The 22,442-nt window shown below is 38.7% G+C and overlaps 1 protein-coding gene and 1 non-coding gene across 2 annotated transcripts; both read right to left on the bottom strand.

Annotated features, from left to right (window-relative positions):
• Positions 1 to 3,646: 3,646 nt before the first annotated feature.
• On the bottom strand, positions 3,647 to 3,800 carry LOC128739011 (U4 spliceosomal RNA). Its single transcript, XR_008412156.1, has one exon. It is a non-coding gene; the product is annotated as a U4 spliceosomal RNA (small nuclear RNA).
• A 4,780-nt stretch (positions 3,801 to 8,580) lies between these two features.
• On the bottom strand, positions 8,581 to 9,245 carry LOC128736140 (adult-specific cuticular protein ACP-20-like). The gene is made up of 2 exons (XM_053830619.1): positions 9,237 to 9,245; positions 8,581 to 9,150 (listed from the first exon to the last, which is right to left on the bottom strand). Exons 1-2 carry the CDS (start codon positions 9,243 to 9,245, stop codon positions 8,581 to 8,583), a joined length of 579 nt encoding a protein of 192 aa, XP_053686594.1.
• Between the last annotated feature and the right edge of the window lie 13,197 nt (positions 9,246 to 22,442).

Below are 22,442 nucleotides of genomic sequence, written 5' to 3'. Positions count from 1 at the left end.
TTAGCACCAAGTTGTTTTTCTAAGAGTTTTATAATCTTTTATCAAATTTTTCGAATAAGGAGTTGGGGAAAACAGGCAGATTAGAAAATACCGGTTTTTTTGCCTTTCCAAAACCGGTATTTCGGTATCCAAAAATTGGCCGGTATTACCGGTTTCGGAACTACCGGCACTACCGGTTAGACAGCCCTAGATACAACCGAAGACTTGATAGTATTGAACACCATTCTATTTTCGTTATAAAGTAAAGTGGCGTTTGAAGTTGTATTCAATTTACCTACATGAGATATAAAGAAGTACAACAATAAAATATATGTAATATTGATGTAATAACTCAATATATTCTCATAATTTAGTTTTAATCCTAGATAGTAATCGTCGGTTGATTCAGCTAACTTGACAGAAACTAAAAATGTAAATATTTAAGGAAAATGAACCTGTCAAATTCTACATCAGATTGATAAAACGGGACACCACCGCACATGTAAGACATTACTCGTAAGTTCGGAAAATGATTAGTTTCTAAAGCATATTAAACAACATTAGTAATTTTAGAAATAACTATACACTTGGGGCTTCTTCTTGAGACCTATATGCCTAGATACGGTAATTAATTCAGTCGTCTTATCATGGCATCTGAACCAGTTAATCAGCAGTATTGTAGTTACTTGTGGCTCGAATGGCCAATCATAGTTCCCTTTTTCGCTAGAGGAATGTCACCAATGTTTCTATCCTTTTGTGACTAACGGGCTCGTGCCGGCGAGATTTTTATCATGAACCGATAATTACTGCAGCTAGCTAGAGAGCCTAGTAAACTGCCCTTGGCGAATGACTGTGCGAATTTTTCTTGAATGAAAGTGAAAAACTGCTGTGAAATGGCAAGGGAAATATCTCTTTCATGCGCTTGGCGGATTGAAAGTGGCCTGCGTGAGGGGTGCAGCGACGGAAAAGATTATTTTCTGAAGCTGGTTGGTTTACTTGGCGAGAACTGGTTTTTCCTTTTGCAGTGAAGTCTCGCAATAAAACTGGGTTCAATGATTTAAGGGCAGTGATGTGAAATAATTCAAGTAATTAGATAAGAAACATGCTGAGGTTTCTGTATTTATTCACCATCCGATCGGTCGGTTGAGTCATTGAACTGGTACATATGCGGTCCCGAAAACATACGTCAATCTGTCAATTAGTCGAAGCAAATCGACTGGCTTTGATTGGAAAGAAACCGATTGTAAGACAACGTATCGGACGTTAATTTATGGGACAGTTCACAACGAGTCACGCGATCCGCTATAGAGCAATAGTTGCGTAAGAGATGCTAGCTGGTTCACACACACGAGATGCTGCATTGCATCGCCGGTGTAACTGTGGCGGAAGTGCGGATGAAACGCCAGTTGGTAGCCCGCAGGAAACCGGTAGTGTACATTGTAAGATAATGGATCAATGCGAGTTGTAGAAAATCGGTATTTACTGGTTTATAACGCCGGTCATTGATCTATAGATTATTAAAATGTATAGTTTTTACATAATTTTAGTAACCGGTGTTCGGAAAGGTTCATAAATAAATAAAGCAAACATAATTACCGCTAAGAATACTACCATCATAGTGGTACACTTTATATTTTTTTAAGAAAGCCTTACAGGATCTTCTTATTATTTTATTGATGTAGTTAATGAAAAAGGATGTATAATGGAAATTTACATAAGGAAGACGGATGAAAAGTGCGGCAGTGTATGCTCCTTGCGATCAAGCGTCTTGCTGAGGAAAAAATAGGCACGACTTCCAGCTTCAATGCGTCGTGGAATCGCCTTGTTCGTATTATTGTCGGTGGTGACTCTAGATCCTATCTCCAAGTGACCAGTTTCGAACATGAACATAAACTTACCGTGTGATACCTTAAATCACACTACAATTAAAAAACTAGATTCATGGAAGCCATGTTGGTCATATCTGTACATGTTTGGGGGATTCCGGGAGTCTCCAGCAAATTACGCAAATCCCCGAAACGATTCTTTTTCTTTAAATCGGAAATTGATTGAGCATCCTTTCGTGAGGCTTACCAAAAACGGTTAAAAACAACTTACGACAACTACATCTCAAGCATCCAGTCTAGCCTTAAACAAATTCCTGCACATTTCTGGGGTTATATTAGGAAGCTGAAATCCCGTACGCTACGATGGAACCGACGTTTGCACAAGCAGGGACGCTGCAGAACTCTCCGCATCGTTCTTCAAACCCGTGAATAGCAGAGCGGCCTATATTGCAGAATGTCAACTGTTTTGCCCACACAGAAGCACATGATGTCTACCTCCTCGCTTTACAAATATCCAAAAACGATGTCTTCGGCGCTCTTTAAGATCTGGGCACTGACAAAGGGACAGGCATAGACGACATTCCTCCAACGGTTCTAAAAAGCTGTGCTGATAGTCTGGCGGAATCGATTGCATTGATTTTCAATCATTCACTCTGTAAAAGGTCTTTCTCGTCTGCTTGGAAATCGGCCTATTTTGTTCCAATTCACAAATCAGATAATCGTAGTTGTGTCTTCAACTACCGTGGTGTCTCGCTACTTTATTGCCATCCCTTAGTAAGTTATTATAGAAACTAGTTTACAGCTCTTCAATGTTTCTTACTCCTTCCGGCGTACCTCAAGGAAGCGTACTCGGACCATTGCAGTTCAACGACCTGGGTGTATCTATGGCATCTCTTGTCCTTTCGTCCGCCGATGATTTAAAAAAATATTCGAGCAATACAGTCAGTTTCGTACTGTCTGGCACTGCAAGAGGATTTAAACAATCTACTAATTTGGTGTGACAACAACGGTATGCACAGCAACTACAAAAAATGTAAAACTGTAACCTTTGCTCGAAGCAATAATTTGCTACACCATCAATACTCATTAAGGTTAGACATTGTCACCCTGATAATCAGATTCAACGACCATCTTGGGATTATCACCGCGAAGGCATTCACCACACTAGGATTCATTCGTCGTCATGCTTCCAGCTTTATCGACATTTACGCACTTAAAGCGATGTACTCCTCGTTGGTGCGTAGTATCTCGGAGTACGCTTTTACTGTTTGGTGCTTGCATCAGGTGACGCAAACTCTTGTAATCGAGCAAGCACATAAAGAGTTTTTACGCTTTGCTCTGCGCAATCTGCCTGGAACGATCCAATCAACCTTCCTCATTATCAAGCTCGGTGTCAGCTGACCAAACTTGATCTACTGTCGAATAGGCGTACCAATCAACAAAGAATGTTCGTGTTGGACCTATTGCAGGTAAACATTAGCTGCTTAGCATTATTAGAACAGGTACCAATAAATGTACCTCCGCACCTCTGTTTCGCGATACTCAGTTACTGGCTATATCTTTCCAACAGACTCACTTTGATCAGAACAACGCATTAAACTCATGTTTTCAAACCTTCAACGATATGTGTGACATTTTCGAAAAACGAATCAGTAAAATCACGTAGTGAAACATACAGGGATTAGACAAAATGACCGGGACCGGTAAAATTTTGACGAAATTCAAACGGCCATAACTTCTACATAATAGGACATTTTAAAATGAAACCAATTGCATTTCTAGTTTTTCTAAAATATTACAAGATTGGTAGAAGTCAGTGGACACCGGAGATATCCCAAGTTATCCGGGGGTATGTCAAAAACTGAATTTTTTCATCGCTTGTATCCAAATAAATAAAATAGAAAAAAAACTTTCTCTAAAAAATACATGTGAGTTAGTTTTCAACTAGCAGTAATCGCACCTCGGCAGAACCTCATTGGTTACTATCACAAAGCTGCCTGTGAGTTAGTTGGGTATTATTATGATTGACATGGATTTATACGAACACGGACATGAACATTGTGTCTAATACTGAACACTGATCGTTTTTAAAAACTGCTTTCCGTCTATTTGTGGAGCTATTCAAATCAGGCAGCTTGTTTTATCACTTAATTTTGCTACCGTCTCGGATCAGCCTGTATAATTACAAAGAGATTGTAGAATTATATTGCTAAATACTTACTTACTTTATCAGTCGAGAGCCGGGGTTGCTCTTGCCATATCAAGAATTCCTTACCATTATACACGGTCCTGGGCTACCTACTCGTCGACAATTCATTGCGCGTCTCGACACACCCAAGTCGGCTTCGGCGGTTGGATCTCCTTACTCGTTTTATTGTCGGCGGTTACCAGAGATACCAAATATACGAATTCATCAACCACTTCCAATTCATCGCTGTCAATATTCACTGTCCGTGGGAGGCAAACGTTGCTTTCTCCGGAGCCTCTTTCTACCATATATTTGGTTTTCGACGCATTGATTTGTAAACCCTAGCTCCGTTTTTAGACTGGCGTAAATTGCTTCCGTCATCCCAAGGTTTCTAGTAATGATGTCGAGGTTGTCTGTAAAGGCTAGGAGTTGGCTACTCTTGCTGAAGATGGTACCTCTTGTTTCGATGTCCGCTCGCCGGATCAGACCTTCAATAGCGATATTGAATAACATACAGGACAGTCCACCTCCTAGCCACAACCTTCTGCACGATTCGAAAGGACTCGAGAGTGTCCCCGAAACGCGCACGTAACATATCACTCGCTCCAGGGTAGCTTTGATTAGCTGCGTCAGTTTGTCCGGCAAACCGTAGTCGTGCATTATCTGCCATAGCTGTTCGCGTTCAACTGTATCGTATGCTGCTCCGAAATCCACGAAAATATATGATGCCTGGGTACGTTGTACTCTCGACATTTCTGGAGGATTTGTCGGATAGTAAAAATTTTATCCGTAGTAGCACGGGCCCTCATAAAGCCCGCCTGATATTGCTCTAGACGACGTGACAATAGACCACCTTGTAGGCAGTGTTGACCAACGTGATACCGCGGTCGCCCTTTTTGTAAATGGGACAGACCTTCCATCCACTCCTCCACTAGTTTCTCCTTCTCACCAATCCTAGAAATTATCCACAGAAGTGCCGTGCTAGCGATTCTTGGCCATTTTTGCAGAGTTCTGTCGCGGTCGGTACTTTCCGGTGGCTCTACTATTCTTCAACTGACGAATTTCTCGTCGAATCTCTTCGCGATCGGAAGCCGGCATGTTGTTGTCGTATGTGGGCACTTCGAGATTAACTTCCGCTGCGTCTTTTGCTTCTATATCGCCGTTGAGGTGGTCATCGAAATACTGCTTCCACCTGTCGAGTCGACCACCTCGCGCTCGTTTGTGATTTGATCCCCTCCCTTGTCCCTATACTTGTCAGCCCCTAGGAGTTTGGTTCACCTTCTCGTAAAACTTGCGCGTGTCATTAGCCCGGAATAGTTGTTCTCCTCACGATCTCTGTCCTCCTTCTGGCGCTTTTTCCTCTTCAGGACCGAGGCCAACTCATTACGCGTTCGCCGATACTTGGCCAAATTCTCTCTCGTGGATATCCTTAGATAGTTTTTCCAAGCTCTTTTTTCCTCTCTATCGCGTGTTGGCATTCCCCGTCGAACCAATCATTTCGTGCCCTCGAGGTTTTCACTCCTAGCACCGCAGTTGCGGCCTCGTTGACGGCCGAGCGTATCATATTCCATCCGCTTTCGAGGGTCGAAGCATCTAGCTCTAAGTAAAATAAAATATATATTTTAAAGAGCCTGAAGACACTAGGAATGAACGAAAGATTCATCTTTTGTGCCATCAAGCAATACAAGGAACCCGATCCTTGGAAATTAATCCACAAACCTGGCCGCAAACGTGTAAGGACACCGGAAGCCATCACGAGTAAGAGAGCAAATTTGACGGTAACCAGATCAGTCTAGAACCTGACCGCAAACGTGTAAGGACACCGGAAGCCATCACAAGTAAGAGAGCAAATTTGACGGAAACCAGATCAGTCTAGACGTAAGACGGTCAAGCAACTGGGAATTTCGTAGTCATTCATGAAGAATATTTAGAAAGATGAACTTCGATTGATTCCATACAAAAAACAACGGGTGCACGATTTCACTGAAAAGCAGAAGATTTTAAGAGTCAAAAGATATCGGCAGCCGCTCAAGCGGCACGGCGGTTGTGAAATTCTTTTTTTGGACGAAAAAATGTTTCTGCTACAGGATCACCACAACCAACAAAATGATCGGATATATTCAGCACAGGCTTTGGTTCACAGCCGATATTCCTCAAGAAAAGCTGGCGGTTCAAGGGTTCCAGAATGTTTCTAGGGCCCAGAGTAATGGTATGGGGATGTTTCTCCAAAAATTTGAAGGTTTCATTGCTATTCATTGAACTTGGTTTTAAAATTAATACTAAGGCGGGGGTCTCTGTAGCCGCAAGGTTACCGAGTCTGCTTTGACAAGCGAATGGTCGTGGGTTCGAATCTTAGTAGAATCAGGCCATTCGATGTCAAAGTGACTTTAGCATGGGTTTATTCTCAGGCCCCTCACCACCCTTCCTCCATGCTGAGCTCTACATTATCCCGAAGACGCTTCTTATGGTTAGTATACTGGTATGAGCACCTATTGAGGTAATGGTTTTGAACCTCATGAGAACTCACCAGTTCTAACTATAACGAGGCGAAACAGGTTTGGTATAGTAGGACATGCATCGAAGCAAGGGTAAAACCCTCATACACATAAGCACGCATAAAAAAATATAAGCTTATCGTGTACTCAATAACGAAATTTTTAACCCGCGTTGTATAAATAAATTTGTTATACGATCAGCATCCAAACATTGGTAAAAAAAATCCAAGGAAAAATCAGTGAAACACGCCGAAGCTCTCTTCCTCACCTGTGCATATCTCATTGGCTCTCAAAATAACATTCGAACAGTCAAAAATAACCATGCTTCAGAGCAGGGTTATTTTCGCCAGAAGGTGAAATAACTATAGAACTGTCAAATTTTGACTAAAATGTTAAAAATTTCGCGAACTGGTTCACAGCCTAAATATTAAATCGATAATATTCTTAAGAACCATTTGCTTCCCATCGTTAAAAAACACTACAAAAATGCACCATACTACTTCCAACAAGATTCTGCACTAGGGGTCAGTGATGACTTTATTAGCTGCTACTGGATAAGTATTAATCACACCCAAGTAACATTTTTGTTGCATAATAGCTTACTAAACTATTGTACAGCTAATTCCCGTAGAACAAGTGCTTGATAAGCTATTATACAACAAAAATGTTACTTGGGCATGCAACGTTTTTCTATGGTAAAGAGGGCGTTATTCGCGTTGACGGCATTAAACGATCTCTTGCACACTCATAGAAATGCCCGTATGTACGTGTGGGTGAAAATCTGCCAAAATGTTTCGATCTCTTGCGCTCTTTAAGGAATCCCTATTCCGCTTCACTCCTACAGTAAACTTTTGGAGGTGGCAGCAGCTTACGTTCGTCAACGCGAATTAAGCTGAAGTTTGAAATATCTGGAAGTTGACCAATTTTGACTCAAGTTTTTTTGAAACATGAGTGACTCAATTCAACATGCTAAAATAACCTACTTTTCATCGATTTACATTGTCATCTCCTGAACTACCAGCCCAATCTTAGCTAATAGCGAATTCATAAATTAACCTGAGTTCGTGCTAACTCGAACCCGAAATTTATGAACGATACGGGCAGTTTGACAGATCGACCCGTAAACCGTAATGCTAGACAGTTTTAACCTGCGCTTCAAACTGAATGCTGTCAGTTAAACCGAAATGCAATCTCGGTTAATTTATGAACGCTTTGACAGCACTTCGATTAAAACTGAGTGCTAATCGACCTGAGCCAGGTTAATTTATGAATTCGCTATAAGTGCGGCATAGATGCTGATTGGAAAGCAATCCACTACGAACATCAGCTTGCAACATAAAAACGCAAATGTTTTACGGTTAAAATGATTTGGCACAAATAAAAAATACACGAAGCTTAAATCGGAACCAGTTGAATAATATTGAAATGTGTCGTCCATTATTTTACCACCCAAACCAAAAGGAACTGCAGTCAGTAGTTAAATTTGACCAGCTTGATGCGGGATAATGGTTTTTTACTCCAATACGGACAATAACACGATAGCAGTTTAATGGCTAGTAGCACAGTATATTGACAATTTTCAACGTTTGATGCATTGTGTCTAGACAGTGTTTAGCGTACAAATAGCACTGAAGTAGTTACGATAACGTTATATTTTTTTGAACATACATATTTCTGAATAGAATAGAAGCAATCTAAAAGCGTTTTTTGTCGAGAAAAACCAGCAATTCACTTAGTATGGAAGAAATCGTTAGAAATTCGATACAACATTATAACATTTCGTAATTAATATTTGTGCCGATTACCCTTGCATACATTTTGTTATTACTATTATACTGTTTATTCACGTTGTACTTAGGTCTGAATTTGTTTGCTTTTAAGTTATGAGAAAATTATGCTCTGCAGTAGAAGTAATTCGAGCAGCTGTTCAAGATCCGAAGGTACGCTGTATTTCGAGCAATCTTAGATATGTATAAATTTAGGCTTAAACTGTACACTATTTTCATGCAACTTCGTTCGCACCGACGTACTATAATCTCAGGTAAAACATAAACTTCGCAGTTCATTCAGTCTCCGTCGCTAGCTTAAAGCTTCATTGAACGTCATTATAGCTGTAGCTTTCGTCTTCGTGATGTTCGTCGTAGCCACCGCCAGAGACACCATCGGTCGTTCCGTACAGCTGCGGATGGTGAGCGTGTCCAATTTTCTTCACAACAGCATTAAATCCGTTGTGTTTGTCGGAGGTATATTCAACCACTCGCTTAGTGCCGTCGGGCTCGTAAACAGTGTATCCTCCCTTCACAACATCCCCATCGCGAATTTCCCATTGCGTTTTGTGATCACCAGTGTGCGCATCCTGAACTCCGTAATTGAACTTGTACTTTGGGTAGACGTAATAATCTTTGTAATCATTATCTTCATAGTTGTCGTATTTTTCCAGTTTTTTGAATTTCCCGTGTCCGTTTCCGGAATAACCTGAATTTCCACTGGCGCCATAGCCTAGGTTTCCATTACCGCCATAGCCAGTTGCTCCGTAACCTGAATTTCCAAAATTTTCGCCACTGCTGTAATATTGTTTGGCATGTTTTGTTGCGATGTTATAGCCATTTCCAACAATGTATGCAGTGGCCGTACCAATTACGGCAGCGATAAGGAATACAATCTAGTAATGAAAGTAAGTATCTCGTTTTAGTTTCAACTGCTGAAAAATAACTTATCACTTATGCTTTTCACTGCACTATTTATTACCTTTAACATTTTTCTAGAAAAGCTAAAACTACCAACTTTATCAATAAAAGATCACTACCGGACTGATACTGTTCTCGGAGGTCCCTCGAGTTTATATACTGTTCTTTAGCCAGCGTGGGATCGTGAACTGACCCACGGTTGAGACGATACCCGCCAACGGAAACAAAAAACTGACGGCGAGATTCATGAGAATTCTGTCTTAGCTAAAGCTCATCAGCATAAATTTGTAACATGAACTGCGAGTAGCATGAAAAATTGCAGTCGGCTGCGGTTCAACTGTCGGCGGGTATGCACCGCTGCTGATATAGTTACGGTGATCACAACAAAGGTAAACAGTGCAAAACAAAATAGCAAATAATCACAAGAATGGTTCCGAAACCGATTGGCCCCCTCAGCGGTGTACTAATTATTAGACTAAGCTGTGTGTTTCAAGCGTCGGTTTCAGGCGCCGGAAACAATGACTATGTTGCTGCAGCATGAGACATGCGCAATTTTTCTGAACCTAGTGATAAGTAATGTAGAGCAAAATTAACTCAACGGGAAATTCTAATAAAAAGTAATGCAATTTAGAACGATCGAAATTATTACGATGGAAGAGATTGATGTTTTCATAGAGTGATTTTGATGAAAGCAAGAGACAAACCTTTTTCAAGGCACTAAAATTTTGGATTTACCTTATATTTTCGTTTGGCGGTGATCTATTGCAGTTTAGCTTCATTGAACTAAAATTCAGCGGTAAAGTCGTGATCGAAACAAAACCATTTATTTTCAATTAGGATTTTGAGCTTAGAGGTTCAATGGAATCAATTTATGATTGCTCTTTTTTTGCATAATCAATAGGTAGGTAGGTAACTGCTGAACAAAGTTTAGTTCTGATCGACATGATAGATAATTGGATAGATTTCAGATCTTATGTTGACTAGGATTAATTGTTCTAGTTTAACCTTCTAAACGTTAAAAATATGGACAAATATGTTTTTATGTTTTTGTGGATTGGAACGAATACATTTTTGAAGTAATTTGCCAATTTTTTGCGCACCACCCAATTGTTACTCACTACTCGGTTCTTTAAATAATAGGTACCGCCATCCGGGGTGAGATTGTGCCAAAAACCAAAAATGTTTATTTGTGAAAATTTATTATAACTATAGAAACTGGTGACCTAAATTCAAAATGATGATGAACATAACATATTTATCCATAACTCAGAATGGAACACAGATAATATTAGCAAACTATTTAGCCTAAATAGGGTTTCAAAGTTCGCGATCAAAAATATTCGGAAATAACGCTTGTAAAAAATATCTCGCATAAACCAACCCAAACAAGAAATCGCATCAACTTGCTATTTTGAAGATATATAAACTAATCATTTACAATGTATTGAAAGGTTATTATGCGTTGGATAAGTTTTGATTACGAAAATAATATTTTTCGAAACTTTGTACTTTTCAAGCTTCACGGGGGTGAGATTGTGCCAAGCCATAATGATCGATTCAATTTGTGGATTTCACATACACAACAATAATACGTCAGTATACACCAGTACACTCACATTCTTTTCTATTGAGCACAATATTTTGACAGATATGATTGCATCATCCATTTTGGAGCAAACAGCATCATAGGTCTGCTAACTAAACTAATTTAAACTAATTTTTACTTTTTCTCTGGAAGTTTCAGATACTTTAAATAAACACTCTAATATAAGAGGAATATATTATACCGTGTATAAACTGCCAGTTTTAAAGAGGGGGAGGGGGTGGGATAGGCCACATGTTCTTCGGCCGCGGATTCTCGAACGAAGTAATGGTTACTTTTGTTAAATGATCAAATAGGTATGCCCCCTTAGGATGCACGCCCTCCATATATCTCCCCCTTGTTAACCCTAGAAACGCAACTGTCCATTGACTACGAACACATTTTTAGTTATTTTAGACTTTCCCGGGTTATTTTCGTTTACACTTTTTGTATGATGCGTTGTTTTTGGCCAACCCCCTGCCCCTAATAGTCCACTTAGCTCATGGACGGCCCCATATGAACTACTTTATACTGATATTTATGTGTATTGTTTATAAACATGCTAATGTTCACTGTTTAGGTTTTTAGCCTAGCTTTATGTTTTTGGCACAATGTCACCCCCAAAATTCAACATGGGGCTGACGAAATCGGAAAATGGACTTCGGTAACGGTCTTAAATTACGGAACAGATTACGGGAGAGCGCCTTATAGGCAGCATTGAACAATGTAATGCCTCAGTAGTTTTCTGTCACTCTTATAGTTAAATATACTGGTCAGGGATGACTGTAATTGGAGACAGTATTGGCTTCGAGGAGCAAGGTGGGTAAATTAGAGCTAGCATTGAAGAAAGGGTAAACCCCACTACACACAAGTACACATAAAATTTAATAAGCATATCGCTCATCCAATAGCGATTATAACAAAATAAATACAGTGCATCGAAAAATGCAAACACCTGGGCGATATTACAATAGATCAACGATACTGGTCGCAGTGGTGAGTCCATACAGGAAAAAACGACCCATATCAAAGCAGCAAGGCCTAATTTCACCGAAATTTTCTTTACACCCTCGCATAACAGTCCCATTTATATAGGAAAGTAGCTCATTGCCTGATCTTCCTTGGGACTGCTTTGTCTCTCATACACTTGTACATCTGTTGTAACGAAAATGACTGTGTCTAATCCCTTCGTCAGTTTCCCTCTTATTGTCCACCTGCCACTTGTAAATCTGTCTTCTTCTCGGTAATCCTTATAAATCGACACAAAACCTTTTTTACGTTTTTGAATCTCTCGCTTGTTAATGGGTATCTTATTTCCCCTTTCAAAAATTTTGCCACTTGTACAATTGCTATCGTTCCAAATGTAAGAGAAACGACCCCAGAATCCATGTGAATCTTTTTGCTTGTTTGTTTTTTGTAAGAGGAAATCACACTAAATAGGTGGTATGTTTAACTGTCGTCCCTGTTCGTGAAGCAAGGTAACTATAAAGAAATGTATGGGGAAATACCTTGAAACTTTACATACATTTCCACTATTAATCGTATAAAAGATTGTTATAAATATGTTACTATAAAATTTCTGAACATTTTATCTATCCAACGACATATTAACAGTTATGTTTCGTTCAGTAGTAAAGCAGCTAGGGTACGGGAGGATATTTTCAGCAGGTTTCTAAATTCTGGCTTTAGTTTTCAAAAGTTTATTATGCGACCTTTTGAAAACTAAAGCCAGAATTCAGCCTATTTGCCTCTTCTTTCGCCAATAAAAACACTTTGCCGACAAACAGTTTTAATATATATATATACTAGCTGACCCGACAAACTTCGTATTGCCACAAATTAAACTGTGTTGTATATAAATCGTGAATCTCGGATGACCTTTGACACAATCTCGAGTTTTGCAAGTTTCTGGGGAGTTCATGGGTGTTTTAATATACAAATTTTCCTCACAGTAAAGTAGAAAACTACTCCCCCCATTGCTTAGCGTGATAAAATAAAGCAGATAGCATTTAAATATTCGCCATCATTACAAACCATTTCGCCGTATACCATTTTGCGGAACACCAATTCTCGGTTGACCATAACGCGGGATATAGAGTTTCGCAGAATACCATTTCGTGAAAAACCTTACGCGGGATGTACCATTTCACTGAAAATCTTTTCGTAGAAAGTACCATTTCGCAGGGGTGACCCAACTGAAGGAAAGTAATAGAGGTCAGGAGATCTAGAAAAATAAATAAACCTAGATAGAGGTGATCTCTACGGGGGGCTGCCCCCCGCAGTAGGCGGCGCTTCCGACGGCAGGTCGCCGGCAACACTCGTGGCCTGTGGCCGTCTCGCGCTGAATTACCTAATGTTACTATTGATAGTTTTTGATGGTCTTGTTATTGATTAATGTTTTATGAAAGAGTCTAAAATTTATCGAGTTCGATTGGTTATTGAGTTATGCAAAATTTTCTGTTTTATTTGAATGATAATCCCCCTACCACAGGGGTGAGGGGTCTCAAACCATCATTAAAAAAATTCCTGCCTCCAAACCCCCCTACATGCCAAATTTGGTTCCATTTGCTTGATTACTTTTTGACTTAGGAAACTTGTATTTCATTTGTATAGGAGCCCCCCTCCTGAAGCGGGGAGAAGTTTCAATTCACCATAGAAAACATTCTTGTCTCCAAAAACACCCACATGTCATATTTTGTTCCATTTGCTTGATTAGTTCTCGAGTTATGAGGAAATTTGTATTTCATGTGTATGGAAACCCCCCCCCCCTCTTAAAAGGGAGAAGGGGCATTATTCCCCTTCTAAAGAGGGGAGGGGTATCAATTCACCATAGAAAAAAAAATTGCCAACAAAAACACCCACATGCTAAATTTGGTTCCATTTGCTTGGTTGGTTCTCGAGTTTTGAGGAAATTTGTATTTCATTTGTATGGGAGCCCCCTCCTATACAGGGAAGGGGTCTCAATTCATCATAGAAAAAATTCATGCCTCCAAATTCCGATACTATAAGGAACATTCGGGCAGACAGACAGAAATCTATTTTTATAGGTATAGATTTGTATGGGCGCCTCACCTCTTAGTGGGGGGAGGGATCTCTAACCATCATAAAAACCTTCCCTGGCACCAAAAACCCCTACATGCAAATTTTCACTCCGGTCGGTTCAATAGTTTTCGATTCTAAAAGGAACATAGGGACAGACAGACAGATAGACAGACAGAAATCCTTTTTATAGGTATAGATTTTTTAATATATTTTGAAAAGATGGTTCTACAATTGATGAAGGGAAAGTTATGAAATATTTTGGAAAATGGAAAAGTGGTGGGGAAAGAGTGGAAAGGTAAGGGGGGAATACGTAGCTACGCTGAACAAGTCGTCGTTGCGACTCCTACCTTTTGTCCAATGCTGGAAGGTGCATGAGTCGAACCAAGCTATAATCAGAGATTATAACCGGATTCGAACCCACAACACCCGCCAGGGCGTGTGGCTCACTGGTACTTGTACCTTTGAACCATAGAGGCGCTGAACAAAAGGAGACTGCGCAACGCGCCTTGTTAATGCAGCGACGTATCTGGTTTTGGGTTATTTTAGACACACAAATTGTGTCTCTCCCTCCGTCAACTGTAGAAACCACCGACCGAGAAGTTTTTATCTACCTTGTTTTTACTTTCAGGACGACGACACTGTGCAGGCCCTTTCGAGGTCAAGACTAAAAACTCGAGGTTGGTCTAAACTTTTTCATCTTTCAATATTTTTTTCATCAAATTTGATAATTTTACCGAAACGTTTTTTCTATTTTTATAATTGCTACCAGATCGTGGGCATATGGTCCATTGTCCCGGAGTTATTTCGGTGTTCCTTGAGAGATTGCAACATGACTTTTCTAGATAATTTAGTCTAATTTTTTAAATTTGTTTGAAACATGGATTTTTTAATAAGTCATCTGTTGTTGTCATATAAGTTACTTTGCTTTGTTACGATCGGGTCTGGGAAGTCACTATGAATCCTATCCCTTATGAACGGTTCTCATAAAGGGACATTACAACATTAGTATTATATGTCATGTCGCATATCGCTCGACCATTCAATGTCTCTCAGAGGCCATATGGCCGATGCTAGGTACTGGACAAGTTCCTTCGCAATCCGCTCAGTGCTTGGATCGGAAAATAAACAGCTCGCTTAGAAACACGTCTATAAAGACCGAAAATTCGCTCTCGAATAGCTGTTCCGAGTGAATCTTTTTGACAAGCCAGGTTTCCATTAAAACAGTTATGTGTCTAGGTTCGAATCGGTTACAGCAATAAAGAAGTCCTAAATTTTGCTTCGAAGTCCACGCACGTTTTGGTAGTAAAACTGCAGAGGATTGTAGTAGATCTGCAGCGGTTCAGGCACAGAGCTAGAAACGGGGACTACTTCATCGTAGAGTAGTCTTAGGACTTGTCGCACTTTCGTGGTTTGAAATTTAGCTAGCTCCATTCCGTATGTTCACAAGTAGGAACAGAATGGCGGTTGTTCGCTGGCATGTGGTCAAGTGGGGTTGGATTGATGGAGAGTTAAATGCGTGAGAGGACGTTTGGGTCACTAGAGAAGCTAAGTGTGTATCAGTAGTAGTAATGAGATAATCACACGCATACTTGACAAGGTTTACGTTTTGGAGGCATCGCTGTTGATTCACGTTGCATCATTCCACGTTGATTAAAAAATCATAAAAATTAATCTTAATTGTGTAAAAAGACTTGAGTGTGGTTTCTCCGTAAAAACTGAGGCCCATCTTTTTTTTATGATCCAAACCCACTGTGCGCAAACCTGCGTGACCTTAGTGAATAGGATATAATGTCAAGCTATTACTGTTTGTTTTCTAAGACCGAGGCACCTTTGGCATTTTTATTAGCTCGTTTGATGGATTGTTGTTACATACTAGAAACAGAAATAGGGTTGCGGCATCAGTTTTTCGGCTTGTTTCTATTTCGAGCCTACCCTCCGTTCTCCGCATTCTAAGGGGAAAACCATCACTAATTTTTACCAATCTCACTACTATGGTTCCAAATTCGTTTCGTGGTGAGGAATTGATTCTTTAGGTACAGGCAACACGAAAACATAGTAGGCCCAATAATTAGAAGCATACCGAAAATACCATCCAATGCCCTATATCAAGATTTATCTCGCTAGATGAATAAAACTTAAATGATACGCTTTCAATTGAAGAGCTGTTACACGTTTAACGCTGGTTAAACTAGCATGACGGATCAATTCATTGGTGTCAAACGGCTTTCTTTTGTTTGTTGTTTGGCTGTTCACGGATAGTTTAACTACCGGTGTGTTAAATTAATTTGAATTAATGAAGTCTAATAAAAAGACTATCCTTAACGGGGACTACGTTGATTAATTTAGAAAAAACAGTATTTATTTTATTACAGACTTAGCTTCTATAGAATTTTCTATTGGTAATGGTTCTAATGGTTTGCGATAACAAAGACTTAATTTAAACAAATAATACTGTACTATCTATGGGAAGCAGTCAATTACACTAGTTAACAAAATAAAACAAAAAGCGTTAACTCAGTAAACTGAAGGTGATTTTTCATGTAAAATTGGTCGCTGAATCCGAAAATGCGGTCAGCAAAATTTAAAGTAAGATAGTTTTTGAGATATGCATTAAAGTTCAAATTTTGCTTAAAGAAAAAAAGTACATGCATATAAACACAAATTTCTCCGGCTGCGGGGCACCAATTTCAAATCTCTTTTTTCCATATTAAAGAGGAGAAAATGTGCTATCGGTTAATTGAACTTCATTTTTCTGTAAGAATAATAGTACTATAGATATTTGAGAATTTGTTCACAACAAAACAAAAAAGAACGCATTTTTTGGAATAATTTCAACTTTATCAAAGGTTTTATACATGATTAACGCATTTCAAAAATTTCATTTAATGTGGGTCTTAAAGGCCGACAAAAAACAAAGAAATCATGGGGTTAATGATAACAATCGGTCTAAAAGTGTAGAAGTAATGACCATTTTACTAAAACAGTAATATTTGCGCATTTGAATATCATGCTCATGATCATGCTTGAAGAGTGATTGAATTCTTAATAGTAAGAATTGTGAAAATAGTAAGAACAGTAAGAAAATTGAGCGTAACAAACCATGAATTTAAACGTGAAAATAATCCACAGAAACTCTGTTACGCCTGTGGAAACTATATTTTTACAACCCCGGTTAATTTCATTGCTTCAATGCAAATTGCGTTTCCATTTGCGTGTGCATTTATATAGATCATGACAAGCAATTCGATAAATGTTATGCCAATTAAGACAATGCTTGTTACTGTTTGGATGTAAAGAGACTATTGGTGAGCCCTATGACCCAGCTGAATGGCGTTTGTTCATAGACAGCATTAAGCAGAGTTTGAAGACTGTATACTTTGATACCGCCTCTAGTTTCTGAAAATAAATAATAGAAGTTAGCGCTAGTGTTTCATCATGCGTCATGTGTGAAAATATGCTTGAAACTGTTAATGTTTCCCTGTTGAATGCAACAGATGTCGTTGCTTGGTAACACATATTGTACATATTGAAAACAACCCAGTTTTGCGCAACAAAAAATTTACTCAGCTTGGCAACAGCACTCTCTCTTATGTCGAATTTGTTTATTCAACCCGGGTTGAAACTGGATGAATTTTATCTGTCAGATAGGAGCAAATGAACACAAAAAGTTCATCCAGTTCCAATCCGGATTGAATAAACAAATTCGACATTACATCTCTGTTTCTTTTGTGTTTACCGTTAAAGGTGGTATAACCTTTGACATTTGAACCAACAAATAGTTGGTAAATATTGTTTTTGTTTATCGCGTCCATGTCACGAAATTTAATTTCTTTAAATGAAAATGTCGCAAAAATATTCAGCTCCCGGCTCTCGCACGGTATCAAAATCACCTTCCCGGGCTCACGGAAGAATGATAGTAAGATGCATTGGAGAGGTATAGGAAAAGTTTGTTTTTATTAAAGTTAGGCAGGTTATGAACATTAGATAATATTAGATCACGTATTGTTAAGGCAGGTAAACATAGATAACCGACAAATTTTGAGAAAAGCGTCATCTCTTGAAAAGTAATGGTTCATCTGGTATCCTATTACTACATCAGGGATACAAATAATCCTCGATTCCCGTAGCCCATGCTATAAGTATGTGAATAAATAAATACTAAAAATACTAAGCATGAATCAAATGGCTCTACATATAAATACAGGTTAAACATAATTGGAAAATTTGCTCCGACCTTAATGTTGATGCGTGTGTGTTTGAAAAATAAAGAGAGGAAAGATAGCTAGAGAGAGAGGTATATTTGTGGCATGTGGACCCTTTTAGGGTAAAAGCTTAGTAAGGGGGTGTTTGCAAGAGCATGATATTCAAATGCGCAAATATTACTGTTTTAGTAAAATGGTCATAACTTCTTCAATTTTCAATCGATTGCTATCATTAACCCTATGATTTCTTTGTTTTTTATCGGCCTTTAAGACCCACATTAAATGAAATTTTTGAAATGCGTTAATCTTGTCTAAAACCTTTGATAAAGTTGAAATTATTCCAAAAAATGCTTTTGTTTTGTTGTGAACAAATTCTCAAATATCTATAGTACTATTATTCTTACAGAAAAATAAAGTTCAACTAATCGATAGCAAATTTTCTCCTCTTTAATATGGGAAAAAAGTTTTGAAATTGGTGCACCGCAGCCGGAGAAATTTGTGTTTATATGCAGGTACTTATTTTCTTTAAGCAAAATTTCAACTTTATTGCGAAACTCAAAAACTATCCTACTTTAAATTTTGCTGACCACATTTTCGGATTCAGCGACCAATTTTACATGCAAAATCACTTTCAGCTTACTGAGTTCATAAATGCTGTTAACTAGTGTTATCAAGCGATTAAATTCTCTATCGTAACTTCTAGCTTATGACGAATGTTCGAAGTCTATTTTCGCAGAAGTTAGCAAAGTAAAGGTATAGAGAACGGTGGTGTGTTAAGTAAATGGATTTTTTAAAATTTTAAACATATATAAAGCCCATGTCACTTCCGATTTACAGACGTTCATTTCAGGCGAAAACCAATCATGGAGACGTATATTACATACCTACATCGCTAATTTAGTCGATTTCACGTTTTGACCGATCTTACGTTTTCTAACCAATTTCCAATTTTTAACACCTTTGTTATGAATGTTACTAAAGAAAAGCCGATTCAAAAATCAATTATTGCTTTTATTTTCATGGTATCTATCGAAATAATTGAGCGCTCGGTATAATACGTGCAATAAAACGGTGTCATTTAGTAACATAATAATTACTTTATAGCATGCTCTATCGTCCGTTATCCATACGTCATGCCACGTGCAACGCAAGTTACGCCTCTTTTCGCGCTGCCAAGTAAATTTGAACAGATTTAATTATGTACAACGTGAGAGTATTTATGACGGTTTTATGGGATCTCTTGGCGTTCGTTGTTTACCTTTGCATCAGTGCGTTCAAACGGCTAGCCGAGACTTCCTTTTGACTTCTGTTGCGTCGCAGTGCGAACGGATGGGCTTGACTGGGCTGAAAGCTTGGGAAACGGCATCAGGCCTGAGTTGCGAACATGAAATCATTTGCTTGGGTAAAATTGCAGAAAATTACTTCATCGCACGCAGTAAGTATATACCTACGTAGCCATAGTGTAGCGGATCATAATTGGATTGAAAGATCACCCCCGCGGTCGCTGGTTTTTGTTATTGTTCAGCCGCGTTCCCGTACCGGCTTGTGTGTGATTCGCATAATATGGAAACTGGTGAGGTTTAATGCATTAATCAGCTTAGCGATTGGTTAGAGCATGGAAAAATTCGGAGTCAAATGCATAATTCCATGCTATGTCTAGGAAGTCGGAACGATTCTTATTTATAGTGAAATTGTTTTATATGCATGTAAAAATTTGATAGAAAAACAATTTTTGGTAAATAAATAGGTTAAGCCGCCAAAAAACGTTGGTTTTTCTTTTAAAATTTGTTTTCTATAAATATTACAATATTCCAGGATAAATTACCAATTATTGCACAACTAAACACTCGTTTAGAGCAATTTGATGATTTCGAACAAATAAAAAAAAAAAACAGATTTTTGCGGTATAAACACTTACTATGCCGATAGAATAATATAAAATTAGTTTCCATAGCCATCCGAATGGAATTCCTTACAAAACCATGTTAAACACGTTTTCTACATAGCAACCCTGTGCCCAATTGTTGCACACCAAAATAACCTTCAAATCTTCAAATCTAGGCTAACTGTGATCTGGCACATATGGTTATCCGGAAAACTGATCCATAGAAATTCGTGATCGACTATATCGCATGCTGCCTTGAAATCCACATTGTCGTCGTCAACAATAGAGCCGAGTGGATTCGTGCTGTTTTAAGCAGTCGTCTTCATTCAACTCGATCTTGAGTCTCTCGTCGCCAATTTTAAATGCGCCACTTTTCTTTTTAGTGTTGTTGCCCGCGGTCACCAGCGATCTCAAATATACGAATTCATCTACCACTTCTAGTTTGTCGCCGTCAACGTTTGTTTGTTTGCTTTGAGCCTCTTCCTTTCGTGTATTTGGTCTTTAACACATTTTCAGCCCAATCCTCCTAGACTCCGCTTTCAGTCTGGCGACGATTGGCTCCGCCGTCGCAAAGTTCCTGGCTATGATATCAAAGTTAACGGCAAAGCCTAGGAGTTAGCTACCCTTGGTGAAAATCGAGCCGTGGATTTGTCGGAGTGTGTAATTTTGATTTGTAGTAGTATGAGCTTCCATACAGCCCACCTGGTGTGGAAATCTCGAAAATTGTTATTCGGGATAAACGATGTAACATGATTTAGGAGAGCATTCTGTAGGCGGCTTTGATTAGCGTAATGCCGCGGAAATTAAAGGAATCAAGGCGATCGCCTCTTTTTGTAGACAGAACACATTTAACACACTTTCCTCCGGCAATTTCTGCTTCTCGCAAATTCTAGTATTGCTCAGTAAAATCCAGTTGCTAATGATTCCTTACCATGTTTTTGGAGTTCTGCCTAGAGTAGGTCGTTTCCGGCAGTATTATTAATCTTTAGCTACCCGATTTCTATCTCGGAGATTGGGATTCGTGGGCAAACACAAGTTAATTACCGTTCCGCTTTTTCCTGTGGTCATTGACATGCTCATCATCACTACAGATGTTAGGTTTCGGTATGTAGCCCTTATGAGATTGGTTCACCCTCTCATAGAACTTCCGCGTGTCGTTAGCCCGCAATAATTGTTTCAATATTTCATGTTTTCTGTGCTTGTTCAGGCAGTTTTTGCTCTTCAGGATCATGATCAAGTCATTTCGCGCTCATCGATGCTTGGTTAAATTCTCTCTCGTGGCAATAATAATTGATACACGGATAGAAATTTATTCCCCAAAACGAGCAAAATGACTCATGATTTCAGGTTTCTAGCTTATGTTTTATGAAAATGCACCATGAATAATAATCATGATATCATGAACTTGTTGTAGTACAACACAACGTAAGATCATGAACTATTATTCATGATTTTGAGCTGCTTGATATGGCAGTTCAATCATGATTTGACAGCAATTCAAACTTCATAATTTCATGATTTTATTCATGGTATCGGAATCGAATTTCTTTCCGTGTAGTTTTCCAAGCATTTTTTTCTCAAATCAGTCATTTTGCGCCCTCGGGCTTTCTTTACCTAGCGCCAGCGATGTCAGATCTACGGATTTTTGTGCATGCTTAAATTTGGGACCCACTCTTTTACTCGAGATCAGAGAAACTATACAGTCTAAACATGTACATTATATAAAGATTATGTGAAGTATTCGTTGTTCGAAGTCTGCTGCTCTATTTTAAACTCACAGAAATTGAGGAAATTGAAGGGTTCCACATTCAAGCATGCACAACAATCCGTAGATCTGACATCACTGCCTTCTTTCCGAAAATAACGTGGGAGTCTCCTTTGTGTTCACAGCATAAAAACACGAAACACTTAGTTCATTGAAATACCTTTTCTTTGAAACCAACATTATTAAAATAGAATCCAGTTTTTTAAAAGCTATGAATTTTTGAAAAAAGCTCTAGAGGTGAAAACAGACAAGTTTTTAAGTCTACCCAGCTCAGAATAGCTCTAATAAAAAAGTATAGGTTATCCAAAACTTAGTTTTGAAGTGGAACAGGCATTTAAGTTTAAAACTAAATCACAGTATGGTAAATTTCGTCAATTCGTTACTATATGGAATTGCCCGAACAATAATTAATATTATTTACTAGCTGAGTGCCCGATCTTACTCGGAGAGCCTTTGTCTCACAGCCACTTGTACATCGGTTATTGTAACCGAAATTCTTATAATGCAAAAATACAACGCATGTTTCTCTTTCGGACGTTCCTCCCCATTTGTCAGCTCCCCCTCTTTTGTCTACCCGGCCACCTGTACACCTGTTTTCTTTACGGAAATCCAAATAAAATCCTATAAAGAAAGAAAAACAAAGCCATTTTTCCTATTTGCACCCTCCGCTTTTAACAATGGCCACCCCACGCATAGGAAATGAATAGTTTTGTTATTGTACTTTTCTAAACACAGCTTTTTATTTATTTATTAGTTTAGTATTACATGCTATCCTAATAGAAAAAAGTAGA

The sequence above is a fragment of the Sabethes cyaneus genome, chromosome 2, assembly GCF_943734655.1.
Source record: "Sabethes cyaneus chromosome 2, idSabCyanKW18_F2, whole genome shotgun sequence".
Classification (NCBI taxonomy): Eukaryota; Metazoa; Arthropoda; class Insecta; order Diptera; family Culicidae; genus Sabethes; species Sabethes cyaneus.
The sequence above is the reverse complement of the archived record's forward strand: the minus strand, read 5'-3'. Positions and strand labels throughout refer to the sequence as shown.